The sequence below is a fragment of the Dipodomys spectabilis genome, unplaced genomic scaffold (assembly GCF_019054845.1).
Source record: "Dipodomys spectabilis isolate Male_0828 unplaced genomic scaffold, ASM1905484v1 ptg000050l, whole genome shotgun sequence".
Lineage (NCBI taxonomy): Eukaryota > Metazoa > Chordata > Mammalia > Rodentia > Heteromyidae > Dipodomys > Dipodomys spectabilis.
The window spans coordinates 1,086,733-1,103,284 of record NW_024870727.1 but is presented as its reverse complement, the minus strand read 5'-3'; the positions used below and the strand labels follow the sequence as shown (position 1 = coordinate 1,103,284).

The following is a 16,552-nucleotide window of genomic DNA, read 5'->3' as shown; positions in this document are numbered from 1 at the left end:
CTTTTCTTCCATGATATATTTTCACATGTACTCCATAAAATATTTAAGTATTAATATACTCATAAAATGGCAAAACAGATTCAAAAGAGAGATAAGTTGTTTAATGTAACACAGCTCTAGCATGTGGCAGACCTACCTAAGATTCAAACCCCATTCCACAAGTTCCAGAGTCATTATTTGTGGTGCATCATTCCTTTGTCTGCATTCTACCTTCATTCTTTTTCCTCCCCACCCCAGCTCTCTCCTTTATCACCCTTCACATCAGAAGTTCTCAATTTCTCATTCTAACTTCCTCAGAAACTTTGAAAATGCTAATACCTAAGTACTCTATTACTCAAAATGGTCAGATGAAATTGATTAAATAGCAATCTAGTCAAGACGTGGCTTTTAAAGTTTTCCAAATGATTCTAATGTACTCTCAAGGTTGAAAAACACTGTTAGGCATCAGACTTTTAAAATAACAGATTTTGGAATGCTCTTGAGAATTTGCTCTACATTTGCTGAATAAATGGGATGTAAACAATTAGGGAGACAACAAATGTGTTTCCTTCTGAATGAAATGTATAAGTGTGAGCAGCATATCTCTTGTTCTCTAATGGTCATAAATTAAACCCTTGGAGCACAAATGTACCTGGCATTTCTGAAATTAAGTCTGACAGTTGTACATCTTAAGGAAACAAGATACTTTCATATAAAAAGTTGAAGCTTCAAAAGAAAACCAGTTTTACATGGCATTCATTTCACTCTCAAATTAATACTTTCATTTGAGAAGCAAAATCTAGCTGAAATGCAGTAATTTGCTAAAATTAAGACCTCATCTTTTCACATTCCTGGCTGCTCTGCTGATTCTCCACCAGCCTTCAGCCATGCATTTTCTCAATGAGAGCACTGATGCCTTGGACTCCTCTAAGTTTAGCTCATTCCAAAACTTCTTTTAGAGTCCAACATCTGCTTAGAAACAAAACACATTCTCCTCATTGTATTACTAAAACCAGACCAGATATTCCAGAAAAATACAATTTGCCACAACAAAGTGAGTTGGGTCCAGAATGGCTTACCTTGGCCTACCTCTGGCATAAAGCTTCATACATACAATAGCCACCAATACATGTTCATCAAAAAGAGAGGGTATTAATCTGCACAAAATCATCTTGTTTTTCAGTCTCTGTGGTATTTAGCTTATATCCAGAAGCAAAACACTGATTATCTGTGATACTTTCTACTTAGAACTGTTCACCCTCATCATAAAACTAAAGATATTTTACAATGTACCTTGACCAGTGAACAGTAGAAATTTTCCAGTTGAGAGGCATTAGGGAAATAGTAATTTATTAGTCTATTAAGAGACTTTATTTTACATTGCATTCCTGAGAAGACAGCACTGAATAGTAGAATGATCCAAGCCCTTACAGAAATACTATATTGGAAGAAATCACAATATCCTTCAGTGACCAAAAATATGTTTTTGTAGATGTTATCTGAAATCTCTCATTCTCAATTCACTCACGTTTGTAAAGAATGACTATCCAGCCCGGCGCTGGTGGCTTAAGCCTGGAATCCTAGCTACTCAGAAGGCTGAGATCTGAGGATTACGGTTCAAAGCCAGCCTGGGCAGGAAAGTCCGTGAAACTCTTATCTCCAATAAACCACCAGAAAACCAGAAGTGGCGCTGTGGCTCAAGGGGTGGAGCACCAGTCTTGAGCTAATGAGCTGAGGAACAGTACCCAGGCCCAGAGTTCAAGCACCATGACTGACCAAAAAAAAAAAAAAAGAGAATGAATATCCAGTTTGTTGACAAGACTACTGAAGGTATGTTTGGTAAAACACCAACCAGAGTGAAAATAGACATAATTACTATATTACTATTACTATAATCGAAGTGTTGAGATATTATTTCCCTTATTAGAAGGAACTTAGATACTATATCACTGTTACTCTATTTGTCAAGCTTCACCCTATGTCATCTTACCTCTTCTCTTTTACATTTTCTCTGCATACAAACTGGACTCAGTCAGGGTTTCCTAAAGAAATTACAAAGTAAAACCTAACAGAGGAAAGAGCTAGACCATGGTATGAAGCTGAATAGTGTAGAAATACAATTTAAGGACAAGTTATTTTAAAATATGTTTTATACTTTCAGTGGATTTTATAAGTAAAAAATTATTCAAGCACGAGAAAATATCATAATCTAATGATGTCACTGAGAAAATGTTTAGAAGCCCAAGTTTTTCTAGGTACGTTGAGTGGCTAAACCTGCTCTTCTCTAGGATCTAAACTTTATAACACTTGGAAAGGATTTCTCTGGTCCTGGATGAACGATTCCTAACCCCATGACTACTCCCTTCCTTGCATGTAGCCCTTAGATTTGTGCTTATTCTCTTTTCTCTACAGTGTGTGGACTGAAGAGTCTCAATGCACCTTGCTAAATGTGTCCATTACAGAAACCTTTAATTGCTCCTTCAACTGTGGTCCAGACTGTTGGAAACTGTCTCAGTACCCTTGCCTCCAAGTATATGTGAACCTGACTTCCTCTGGGGAAAAACTCCTCCTCTACCACACTGAAGAGACAATGAAAATGAATCAGAAGGTAGGAGTGCATTCTAGGCATCCCTATAAAGCTCTATGCCAACTTTTCTTTCCCTCCTACCACCCCACCAAGTTCCTTTTATCAGCATTTCAAAGGAAAATACCACCAGGAAGCAGATTCAGCCTGTTCTTTTCATAAAACTTACTCTTTGCTTCTGTCCTAGGAAATTTTTATTTCCTGTAAAAGCTATAAACCATTCAAGTATTTGTGGTAGAGTAGATTTGGTTCTAACTTCTATTTGTGAAGATAATATTTACTTATTTATACACAGATAGATTGATTCTTCAAAGTAGCACCTGAGCTTAAAGATAGATCTCATCTAACTGCAAAGCATAGAATAAAATTCTATTTTTTACATTTAGTTCTTAGATTTTGGGCATGTATCTTAACCTCTCTGATCTTCAGCTTCCTTTTCTACAAAAAGACAAAAACAACTGCCTCTTTGCAGAGCAAAGCAGAGCAGAGTATGTAGTACTTAGCACAGAAGGGAAAAAAAAACCTATGGCCACAGTGTATGTGTGTGTGTGTGTGTGTGTGTGTGTGTGTGTGTGTGTGTGTGTGTGTGTGTGTGTTTCTTAATGTATACTACATTCATAAATGCTGAATTCCACAGCACTGATATATTTGTCAATGTGATTGAGATTAACACACATATACTGTATTAACAGTATACATAAAATTTACCAGACTAAGATTGATAAATTTGAAAGGTTCTATAAAGTTTCAAATAATCAATAATTATAAAATCTATAAGGTTTAGAGTAATTAGTAGTGTTTTATCCAACCTGCCATTATCAATTAATTGTCAATTAAATTAATCAACTTTAAGTATATTGACCTTTGGATTTATAGTAGCAATTTATATATCCAGAATATTGTGTAAGATCAAGGCAATGTGATACCAATCTGTTATTCCTAGGAAATAATCTTTATAAACTCTAGTATTAAAAATCAAGCCAGCCAGGAGCCAGTGGCTCAGCCTGTAATCCTAGCTTTTCAGAAGGCTGAGATCTGAGGATCACACTTGCCCAGCTGGGGCAAGTAAGTCCAAGAGATTCTTATCATCAATAAACTACTAAAAAAAGAAGTGATGCTGTAGATCAACTGGTAGAGCTGTGAGCAAAAAGAAGCTCAGGGACAACACCCAGGCCCTGGGTTCAAGTCCTAGAACTGGCAACAAACAAACAAACAAACCTTTCATTACAATTTCCAGCACTTAAAAATGTAACTTACTGAAGGAAAATATGGTAGCTGAACAGTATACTAGAATATAGGGTGTGAGAAAATTTGGTTCGGATATACTGACACCAAGAACAAAACCCATCTTTCATATTCATTACAATAACTAGAAAGGGTTATCTGAAATATCTCTGAAGACTCACCTTAATGAATATTTTAGAAAGTGTTATTTGAAAACATTTGTTCCAAATTCTTTTATTTTTACTAGGCATAAACAACTGTCCTAACTCTGTGATGCATAATTATAAACCATGGCTCCTTTACAAGGTGTTTGTTTTTCAAAAGCTCTTCCCTCAAGGCATAGTTTTAAGTCAAAGCTTTCCTATAAGGATGAATAGCTTAAAAAACTATGAACTATCCAAGGAACTGGATAGTTGAATATGCCTTCAAAATATTTGATCACCACAGCCCTGTGAATGTATTATTTAAGCTATAAACCATTTATTTAACTTAACAGTTTAATAGTTATTTGTTAACTCTTATTAGTTATTAACACTTAATAGTTTATTTATTTAAGCTATATACCTAGTTAAATGTTTAGGACAAGTGTCTTGTCCTAGGTCACCATATGGTTTTGTCCCACTACCTTCTTTGTAGATGTAACCTGTAGCACACCTATAGGAACATTACGCACAATGAAAATGTTTAGTTCAAGCATATATTATAAAGAAAATTTCCCATGTAGTCACTACAAAATAAAACATTTTTTATAAGTAAAAGACCTATCATGCCCTCTTTTAGAAAATGTAGCCTATATGCCCTGGCCAAAGATGATTACTCCCCTAACCATTATGGCAACATTTTCTCATTTTCCTTTTTACTTTTATCACTTATACATACATCTTTGTATTTTTTGTCAATATTGGGGCTGTAACACAGGCCCAAGGCACAATTCTTTACGTTTTTCATACAAGGCTGGTGTTCTACCACTTGAGCCACAGATAGACTTCTGAAATTTTGGTTGTTAATTGAGGTAAGAGTCTCACTGACTTTCTTACACAGGCTAGCTTTGAACATCAATCCTAAAATCTCAGCTTCCTGAGTAGCTAGGATCACAGTCTCAGCCACCAGCACCCAACCTCTTAAGCACACATCTTTAAACACTGTATTTTAGCTTTGTCTCATTAAAAAAATATATAAATGGAAACACATAGGATATTTTTGCTTATCTGGCTTGCTCCATGCAACATATTTATCAGACTTCATTCATTTGGTTATAGTTCACTTGTGCCCATTACTGTACTATATTCTATTGTGTAGGCCTATTATTCACAAGCATTTTGTGCATTATCTCTACTTTGGAGAGATATTCTTGTGTATTTCTCTTGGTACATAAGCATACACTTGAAAATAAACTATCTGAATCATAAGATATGTCTATATTAACCTTTAAGAGATAATTCCAAATATTTTTCCAAGTACCTATACCATTTACTTTCCCCACCAACCCTGTGAGTTCTTATTGCCTGAATTTTCTCCAGCACTTGGATACATCTGTACTGAAACCAGTTGCTTATCTATGTCTTATATATATCTTTATATACACTTATCTATAAATATATCTTTGAATTACATTTTTATATTTTGTTCTCTTAATCAATATTGTTCAATGAAACAAATTTTAATGAAGCCACATCTTGTCAGGAGGATTGTGAATTCAACACCAACTCAAGCTAAATACTAAAGCTATCTTTCAAAAAACAAAGATTTTCAAATGTTACCAAACAAGGTTTAAACTAATCTAGGTATTGACTAACATCAAGAGATCTATACAGTTTCTATCTTGTTAGTGGATTACCCCCTCCAAAGTCATTTAAACTTCTTTTCAGGCAGAAATACCACATATTTGAACAAACATAGAGACAGAAAACTCTTCCTAAAAGAACTTCATCACAATACTGAGAAAAATGTTCATACATAGATTATAAATTGCTTTCCTTTTCTCAATCAAGCACTCATCTAAGACCTTGCTTAAGCAGACACCAATGCAAACTAAAGAAATCTGAACTAAATTTGAGAGTATTTACCATTTTTAAAGTGGTAAAACATGAAAACTATGTCCCAAATTATTTTTCCAATTATACTGTCCATCATTAATTTAAAGAATATCATAAATCTAAAGTGTACATGTATTCACATTAACCCAAGGTTATGCATTGTTGATCTCTACAGTCTTTGAGCATGGATATTATGTTTTATTTTCTAACACAAAACACAAAGTCTGGCCTATTGTATATACTGATTATATAGTCACTCTTTGGGATGCTAGACAATGTTTTGTCTGCTTTTGAGACCAAGAATGTTTCATATGAGGAATTTTACTTGTTTGGCTCTTGATATTGTAGATTAAGAGAGACTGTGTAAATGGAGAGTTTTTAGAGTAATTGTAATTACTCAATAATGATACAGGCTTTGCTAAAATGCTTTGGAGACTTACTATGCCATCTTTATAACCTTTATAACCTTTTTGTATAGCTCACTCTCTTGTACTGACTATGTTTTGATTCAAAGACTAGTGCTTGCCAGCCAGGCAGTCTAACACTTGAGCCAGACCTCAGTGCTTTTTCTTTAAACTTCAGATAAGGTCTCATGCCTTCACCCATGTGACCTGAAATTACAATCCTGAATGGCTGGATTACAGGCGTACCATATTTGGCTTGTTCTTTGAAAAAGAATCTCACAAACTTTTTATGGCCAGAATGGCCCCAAATCACAATTCTTCTATTTCCCACTCATAAGCAGCTGGGATTGCAGCTTAGTTATGGTTTTTGACATCTCCATCCAGTATGCTAGCTGGCATACTAGCACAATATTTATTGGCAAACAGTAAATATTTGGTGTTCATTAAACTTTTAACCTCTTCCTGATGAGATGCTTCCTTTTTTTTAACAAAAGAATACAATGAAGAACAAACTCCACCTTTGAAAGAATCCTGAGCAGCCAATAGCTCCACTTCTCGCTATCACAAGAAAGAAAGAGGCTGTCAGTAAGGTTATTCAACCAGATCTTGCTCCCACTGCTACCTCTTCTCCCTACATCTTTAATTTTTAAGATGAAGGCTTGTCACTCTGCTTCACACATGCCTGGTGAAGCATGTCTAAGAAAACCCCAACAGGTATTTTCTCAAAATTTCCTGTCCATCATAAAAGTAAAAATAACTCAATCTTACAGATTTTATAAGTAAGGCTAAGAGAAGAAATTTTGGTCACATTCCAGAGAATTGGAGAGAAAGGGCAATCATTGCATCTCCTTTGACTATGTTAAAAAATATTCAGGAAATGCTAAGGAGCCAACTTTTTAAAGCTGGGAGATAAAAGCCATGCCATTTTAAATACTAAAGAGAAGTTTCTTTCTTCAGCTGTCTAAAGGCTGGGAAAGAAGCAAAGTCTACTAACAAAACTGAAGATTTAGAAAGTTGCAACTTTTTAAATTTTTAGTACCATCATTGTTTCTAAGAGTGTTTATAATGACTTTTTATCGTACGTAATTGATTAAAATGTCTGAATACTTGATATTCCTAATGAAATTCTACTGTAAAAAATTCCATCAAGGGGAAGAATGCAGTCATAAAATTCAAAGCATATACAAAATTAAGAAAATTGAGAGAAGGGGTAGGATTGGGAATGATGGGGAAGAATGATGAAGGGGGTAATACTGATCAAGATGCATTGTATTCAACTGCTTTGTTGAATGGCAACTACTTTGTGCACTACTTAAAGATGATTTTAAAATGCTGCCAGGAACATTGATCAAAATGAACTAAGCAACTCAATGGCAGTGATGGAGGGGGAGGGAACAAGTGGGAAAAAGGGAACAGCTGATGCTATCTATACAAAACAAAAGAAATGTACGTATCACCCAATGTGGAAGAAATAACTGTATTGCAAAGCTCATAGAGCTCATAAATGTTATGGACCACGATAGACAATTTGTCCTACGAAAGTTAGAATGTATTTGTGATTTTAACTAAGCAGCACTATCCCACAATACTGCATAATTTTGGAAATTATATAACCAATCACAATAAAGAATTTGAAATATATATATATATATATCTAAAATGCTGCCAGGCATTTGTGGCTTATGGCTATAACCCTAGCTATTCAGGAGGCTGCAATCTGAGGATTTCAGTTCCAAGCCAGCCTGGGCAGGAACATTCATAAGACTTTTATCTCCAATAAACTTACCCTCTCTCCCCCAAAAAAGCTGGAAATGGAACTGTGGTTTACACAGTGCCCAAGCATCGAGTTAAGCCCCAACACTGGGGCTTAATGTCTCATGATGGAAAAAAAATTTTTATAAATAAAAAAAGAATTTTTAGTGTTTTATGAAATTTTTCCATCATGGACAGGAGAAATTTTGTCTAGATTTTGTAAAATAAACAACTATCCTGAAATATGAGTGAGATGAGAGAGAGAGACAGAGAGACTGACAGAGAGTAGTTTAAATCTTCTGATGAACATCTATCTACATCAATAGTTTGGTTAGGTCAGTAACCAAAAACTAATTCCTTGCAAGCATAGTAACACCCATCAATTAAATCTGACTGGTATCTAAATATATTTTGTTTATAAAATAAAACTAGTGTATCCCTTACTACTCCATAGCTACAAATCTAAATCTTAAGTGTTAGCCAAGTATGATAATCTCATCAATTGGGGGCTTATAAAGGAGAAAGATGAGTAAAAGGCCAGCCTGGGCTATGCAGAGAAACTCTGCCTCAATAAATAAATAAATGAATAATAAATCTAATACCATACTTCCCACTAAATTAAAATTTATCTAAATGTGCTGTTATTAACTTTTCAGCTATACTACACTTTTTTTTAACTAAGTATAGATCAGGTCAGATAATTTCATTTGCTGAAATGTGGGGTGTAAATGTGTGTGTGCTTGAATTTAGGGGCTAGTTCCTCTCCCAGAGCTTCTTTTGCTCAAGGCTTGGCTGGTTTCAAACTACAATCCTCAGATCTCCACATTCTGAGTATTCTAAGTAGCTAGGATACAGTCATGAGGCCCCAGCACCCAGCTTGAAACACATCTTTTTTTTGGGGGGGGGTCCATCTCCCTAAGGTCTTCTGATTAAGGCTAGCACTATACCACTTTGAACCACTTTGAACTCTACTTCCAGTTATCTGCTCATAGGCTTATAGACTTTATTGCCCAGGCTAGGATTACAGGCATAATTCATTAGCACTCAGCTTGAAACACATTTTTTACATTCAAAACCAATCATATAAAATTATTCACTAAAAACATGATAAAATCATAAGACAACTGAATCTTCATTTTAAATTCACAACAGTCTCAGAAACACTTCCATAGCTACAATTTGAGCCAAAGAAAAGGCAAGATCCTAATGTAGAATTCAGCACAAAGTGCAAATCGCTCAGGACAAAAAGGACAAGAATATAACACAAGAGCCATTGAACAAGACAGCTCTTGTGTAAACTATAGCTGGCAATTTTGCCCTCTTTAGAGGTTTCTTAATTTAGTATGTAATACTCAAGGATTTTAAAAGACGTTGCAAATGAATGTGATAATCCAATAGGAAAATGTGTTAATAAAAGTTTATTGACACTACATGCATATTTATTATTTCTCACTGATATATGAAGTTAATATTAACCCACAAAAGGAATAAATTTGGTTCTGATAACTTGTTTAACTTGTCCTCAGTAACATAACAGCTATATTTCTTTAGGACAAATCTCTCCCTTGTTTTACTATTTAATATCTTAATTATTACAAAAGAATCCTTCAATAAAAACTTAAAATAAATGGCTAAAATATGACTGAATATTCAGAAGCCAGATTACATAGTGTTTAAAGTGATGAGTGATGTCAGGATTTTCAGAATTACTGAAAGAACAGGACAGACAATTTTTTCTCCACTAGCATCTGCCTGTTGCGCCTTTGTGAGCTACTGGTCCTGAGGACCCACGTTTGATCATGTATAGAATATGTATAGAATGTATAGAATATGCCTAAGCTAACCAGGCCAAATGAACACATGCCAGACCCTGATGGTTTTAAATTTTAATTAAGAGGTGCCTGTATTACAAACTTGCTACATGGTCTCAAAGGAACTTTACATCAGGTTTTATTTGAAAGACTATTACTTAGTGAGAAAACGATTGCCGTTTGGCTAACAAACCTTTCTTTCCTTCTTTCTCTGTCTCTGTCTCTATCCCTGTCTCTCTTTCTCCTTTCTGCTCAAAGCTAGTGCTCTACCATTGGAGGTACAGCTCCACTTCTGGCATTTTGTGGTTAGATATGAGTCTCAGACTTTTCTTCCCAGGCTGGGTTCAAACTTTGATCCTCAGATCTCACCTCCTGAGTAGTTAGAATTACAGGCATGAGCCACTGGACCAACTTGGAAAACACTTCTTTACAAAAAATCTTTAATTCCTTAGTACCATATAAACAGAAAAAGCCAGAAGTGGTACTGTGGCTCAAGTGGTAGAGAGCTAGCCATGAATGCAAGAAGCTCAGGGAGATTTCCCAGGCCCTGAGTTCAAGCCCCAGGACTGATAAAAAAATGTGAAGTTGAACATCATGTAGGAAGTAAATATATAGTAAAGAAGGATACTGGTCTGGGAAGGTATGGTAGAGCGCTTGCCTTGCATGCCTGAGGCCCTGGGTTTGATTCCTCAGCACCACATAAGCAAAAAGAAAAAAAAAGCCGGAAGTGGCGCTGTGGCTCAAGTGGTAGAGCCTAGCCTTGAGCTGAAGAGCTGAGAGACAGCACACAGGCCCAGAGTTCAGGCCCCACGACCGGACCAAAAAAAAAAGAAGGATACTTTTCACTGGAGAATAAAAACCCCAGTTCACCCAAATCAGTGCAATTTTTGAATCTGTATGATTAGTTACCTAACCTTAATAATAAAGTAAATGTAAACTATATTAATTAATCAAGATCTTTTTGCTTTCGAAGACTCGTGTCTAGAATGACATTTGTCACTGAAAATATAAATTTGGACATTAATAAATTTATTTCAACAGTAAAAAAAAAAATCTTTAAGCCAAAATCAAATCCCCAGAGAATACAAAACAATAAAACCTTAAATGAAATACACTTTATATTGATATTAAATTGAGATCAATTCAGTAATTGTAGCTAGTGAAACCACGACTAAAAATTACGGTGGCACAAAAATATAAATATATCTGAAGCAATCTAAATTGGCTCTGTTTAAATTCAGCTATAAATAGTTTATCTGTGTTTCTTTTATTTTGAAGTTGCTTCACCTCAAAAAATCTTTTTTCAAATGTTAAGAACATGATCTGGGGATGGGAAGGGGAAACAAAGGAGGAGGCTACAATGCTTGATAAGAAATGTACTCATTATCTTGCCCATGTAATTGTAACACCTCTGTACAGTATTTTCACAATAAAAAATAAAAATAAAAAAAGAACATGATCTGGGTAGCTTCAAGGAACAAAAGCTAAATTCCCACAACTGCCTAAAATCCTTTTGGTCTGGAGGCATCCAACTAGTAGACATTTTTCTCCCTTTCAGTTATGGGTCAATTGCCATCGTAAGAAACAATGCACTGTGGAATTCTGCTTCCAGACCTCAAGGCTGTGCTAGCACCAGTACCCCACTGACTCACATGTAAGCACACATTTACTTAATAGTGCCTTTCTATCACATGTCACCTTAAGCATGATTTCACAATATCACTATCTTCATCATTCATTCTTTACTAATTAAAGAAACTTCCTGTACTTTTATAGTCAAATAATGTAATGATTACAACTCAATGAACAGTACCTGTGTGAACACTGTCATGTCAAACAAAGTATTCTAAATGTACTCCATTAGCTAAAATTCACTTCATTTTTTAATATCCTTTCTGTGAAAAGCACAGGTCAAAATGTCAATTCCAGGACACTACCCTATATCACACATATACACATACATACATACATAATTTATTTATGTTGCCTAAAATGTACAACCCTAGGGATATCAATCACACTGTAAAACTCATAGATATGGATACTTATAATCATAGTTTATAAGCTGGTAAATAGCAATGCTACATGGAGCAATTTTTCATAAGATGTGGTTATTGTTTAAATTTTCCAACTGAAAAATTGGTGTTTTGTAGAGGAGGTATAATTTTCTAATGTATTCACTATATAGAACAGTGATCATATTAGCAACCACCTTAATATAGATAAATCAATAAATAACTGATAATACAAGAAATGAAATCTTATTTTAGCTCAATGAGAGTTGATTACCATAGAAATGGGAAAGAAATCTACTGACCCACAAAATTTCTAGAAATGTAATCCAAATCACCCTTTTGCCAAACTTTTTGAGAATTAGTTTCATTGTTATGTCAATCTCTTCAGTGCACAGTTACAAATCAAGGGCCAAGATTGTATCCTTTTAGAGACAATGTTTGTTGGGGCTTTTTTTGAGGAGGGCATTGTGGCTAAGGAGGGAAACTGAGGGTTTGGAGAAAGATTTTGTGTTCTGTTTAGGAGGTAGCATTTTTTAATGTAGACCAGGCTGGCCTAGAACTCTGGATTTTCCTGAATCTGCCTCCTAAATATTGGGATCACAGGCATGAGCCACTCAGTCTGGTTGCAACCACTTCTCTTATTAGGAAAAATGTATAGAATATATGTAACACCTAATAAAAAAAAGTAAAACTACAAAAAGTTTTTTAGTTCAATGTTTGGAAGAGAAAAGGAAAAGAGGAGATAGAAAAAAAGGGAGCAGAGAGAGAGAAAGGGCAAAAAAAAAGCAAAGTCACAGAGGAGGTGTTAGGTAAAGGGCAAGAGGAAAAGAGAGGTAGAAAGTAGAAAATGAAAAGGATATGAGTGGTATAAAGGAATAGCAAGAAATATAACAGGAGAAATGATCAAAGCAAAAAAAGTGGTAACTTCTTAAATCAATATTGGGTGAAAAATCAGTTTTGATTCTTTACTTTTCCTTGGCACAAGTCATTTACTTTTTGTATAGCAATACAAAATGTCATGCCTTTATTATTTATCCTTACATTTGTAGGTGGGGGATGGAGGGGTGCCTGGACCATGCCTTGAACTCAGGGACTGGGCTCTGTCCTTCAACTTTTTCACTCAAGGCTGGGAATTATATGACTTGAGCTATATACTTCTACTTCTGAACTTTTGCTTGTTAATTGGAGGTGCCAGTTTCATGGACTTTTCCTTGTTATATTTCTTGCTATTCCTTTATACCATTTTCTTCTCTTTCTAACCACTCATATCCTTTTCATTTTCTACTTTGTACCTCTCTTTTCCTCTTGCCCTTGAACCACAATCATCAGATCCCAGTCTTCTGGGTAGCTAGAAATAAAATGCTGTGAGCACTGACCTATGTTTAATTAATCTTGCTCTTTTTCTTTTCCAGCCGGGCGCTGGTGGCTAATGCCTGTAATTCTAGCTACTCAGGGGGCTGAGATTTGAGGATCACAGCTCAAAGCCAGCCTCGGCAGGAAAGTCTGTGAAACTCTTATCTCCAATAAACCACCAGAAATTCAAAAGTGGTGCTGTGGCTCAAGTGGTAGAGCACTCGCCTTGAGCTGAAGAGCTTAAGAACAGCACCCAGGCCTAGAGTTCAATTCCCATGACTGAAAAAACAAAATTTCTTTTCCAGAAATTCACTAGAAGATTGATGAAAGTAACAAAATAACCAAGGAGAAGACAATAAAGTCCTACCAAAAATATAAAAAAAACTACTTTGACTTTGATATGATATGGGGACATTTGATAATTTGTGTTGAGAACTCTAAATGTTTACATTCTTATGCTGTGAAGAAGTATGTTCAATAAGGAATTACAGCCTACCTCACATAGTTATTTCAAAAAGAACATATTGGAAGTCATTTACTTTTTGTACAGCAATACAAAATTATTAATTCAAGTTGATTAACATATATATAATTTGATTTAAATTAACAATTAATTAATACATATATCTTGGTCAGATAACCCCCCCCAAATTATTTTAATTAATATATGGTTTTTTAGGTTTTCTGGAACAATTAGCTTTAATACAAAAAGGAACAACTATCATGGTTATTTCACAGATAAAACTGAGTTGAGCACTATATGCACCACCTTCCTAGTGACAACACACACACATGCACACATATATGCATACACACATACACTCAAAAATAACATCTTCTGGTGACAGTTTATTTCATTCTCCATAGTGCTCCTACATACCTAAGTGTGGAAAAAATTTGGAAGAATCCATGTCCCTGGTGAATATCGTCATGGAAAACTTCAGGAAGTATCAACACTTCGCCTGCTATTCTGACCCAGAAGGAAACCAGAAAACCGTCATTCTAACCAAACTCTACAGTTCCAATGTGCTGTTCCATTCACTTTTTTGGCCAACATGTATGATGGCTGGAGGCATTGTGATTGTTGCCATGGTGAAACTTACACAGTACCTATCTCTGCTTTGTGAGAGGATCCAAAGGATCAATAGATAAAAGAAAAAAAATGGCTGATAGTTTTCTTTAAAGCTCAAATACTGTTTTCTTTCATCCTTCACCAAAGAACCTTAAGTTTGTAATGTGCAGTCCCTTATGAGTTCCTTATTACTTAATATACTATACCGTAGAGCAATAATGGAAATGCTGTTCTATATGCAAACATGATGTCATTATTATTCAGGAAAAAATAACTGTTTTGTGTTAGTTTGTTGTTTTCATAATATTATTTTGCGGCTGGAACTAGTATGTTCTTCTCTCCTTCCACCAAAATAGGGCTCAGTTATTCATTTGCCAAGCTTCTTGGAGGAATGTAAAAAATATCTACATGATAAGGTCTGGATTCTCAGTTATCAGATCTCTCAAAAACAAGATTTTTCTTCATTTGTTGTTTACCAAAGCTACAGCCAAAAAATACATTTTTCTTTTCTTCTACCTTGAGTCTGTAGCAAGTGAAGGGACCAGATTTCCCAATTAAAGAATGCTAAATATCTTCCTTATATGTGTACTGTATCACAGGAACAAAGAGAGGGAAGTTAACCAGCTGTAGATTCAAATTTTAACTGGCTTTTTAGAAAAGAAAAAAAAAGGTGTTTTCATTAGCCAATTCACTAATCTTTTCCTGTGATTTAAATAGGCAATGAAAGCCCTTTTTCCACTTAAGACCCTGCTACTGTGTGAAGAGCTGATATTGACAAGGTGTTTCATTACTTATGAACTGACTAGATGTTGGTAAGTGTTCAATTGTAATCCAGGAAAGTCTATGTTACTAATACATTTGTGTTAAAATCTTTATTCAATTTCAACTAAACTACTATATGGTAAAAATAAATTGTTATTACTCGATAGTAGACTGGTGAACCCTTTCAGCTGGGTATATATCTTGTGGGAAATTAACATGTTGGAATTTTGGTCTTTGGGAATTTACATTTAAATTAATGATTGAATGTGTAACTTCTCCTTCGGACAAGTAGTCCCTGTTGGGATTTTAAAGTTATATATGCAGAATATTTGTCTCCTCTACATGTTTTATTTTTCTAATTATAATTCCTTTTTTGTTGTTATATTTTATATGCAGAATAGACTTTTTTCCTAACATACATTTGAACTGAATAACAGATTTAAAGGAAGCTTTTCTTCACATTGCTATTTACTTATTATATTGGGAGGGGGAACAAGGGATTTGTTTTAAATAAAAACATTCCATCTTTTGTTTAGTGTCAATATCAAAAGACAAAGAAAAGCATCTATCTTTCTCATCTATATTTAAGTAACTTTTTGTAATGTAGTAACAAAGTTTTTTAGGTATGCAAAATTTTACAAATCATTTGTGGAAAGAGCAGTGAAACTATTCTGATAAAGTGGAAATTATTCTGCAATATTGTAATTCATAGTTTGACTTTTCATAAGCAAATAAATCCCCAGGTTATAATCATGACTTCAAATGTGTAATTTTTTTTAAATCCAGTTAATGACGTGGCTTTAATACTTTTTTTGCATTTTAAACAGACATACCCATGCTAATCCAAAAATTTGTAATTCACTATCTTCAAAGGTATTTTAAGAGATTATCATGTAAATTCCTTTGCTAACTCCTAAATCTCTACATACCCACTTGGAAACCATAAAAAAAAAAAGTTTTATTCTTACTCTAACCTGAAAGTGTAATCATGAAGAAAGGATAGAAATCTTTAGGACTATGGCACTGAATAACTGTACTCTTAAGTGTTAGTTTCAGTTTTCTCCAGATTTTTATTTTCAAAACTCCAACTGATGGCTTAGGTAAGTATAGAAATAATGTCAAACTAATGATTAACTAGTACTTTTTTGAATCCCAATACAGCAACAGCCCCATGGGATGTTAAGATATAAATGCTGACTGTTGAAAAACATAGACTCAGGACTACCATAATGACTTAAAGGTTTGTATGTGTTAACACTTTTAAACTCTATTAACACTTTGGAAAAGCATTAATATTATTTTACACTATTGAGAATGTTGAAGGTTGGGGATGTTGAAAGACTTTTTCAAGATATTGAGATGGTGAGAATAAGATGAGAAAAAAGTCTCATATTGCTTTACTATTATGGTGGCTATTGCCATGGCTTTGGGGTCTTTTGCATTACTCTGGAAAGATTCTGAGGTTCTGGTGGAATGATAAGATAAAGAAGAAAGAGTGTTGAACTGGAAGACATTGTCCAAGGTAGTGTGATTAGGTAACTAACCTTTCCAATCACTTAA

At 34.7% G+C, this 16,552-nt stretch overlaps 1 protein-coding gene across 1 annotated transcript in view; it reads left to right on the top strand.

Annotated features, from left to right (window-relative positions):
* The window catches only part of Kcnmb2 (potassium calcium-activated channel subfamily M regulatory beta subunit 2), a 285,567-nt gene extending 269,801 nt beyond the window's left edge, over positions 1 to 15,766 (top strand). Inside the window, exons 4-5 of the mRNA XM_042678898.1 lie at positions 2,392 to 2,587; positions 14,026 to 15,766. Of these exons, the coding sequence (XP_042534832.1) occupies positions 2,392 to 2,587; positions 14,026 to 14,310 (481 nt within the window). The 3' untranslated portion in view covers positions 14,311 to 15,766. The remainder of the gene's footprint in view (positions 1 to 2,391; positions 2,588 to 14,025) is intronic.
* Positions 15,767 to 16,552: the final 786 nt, after the last annotated feature.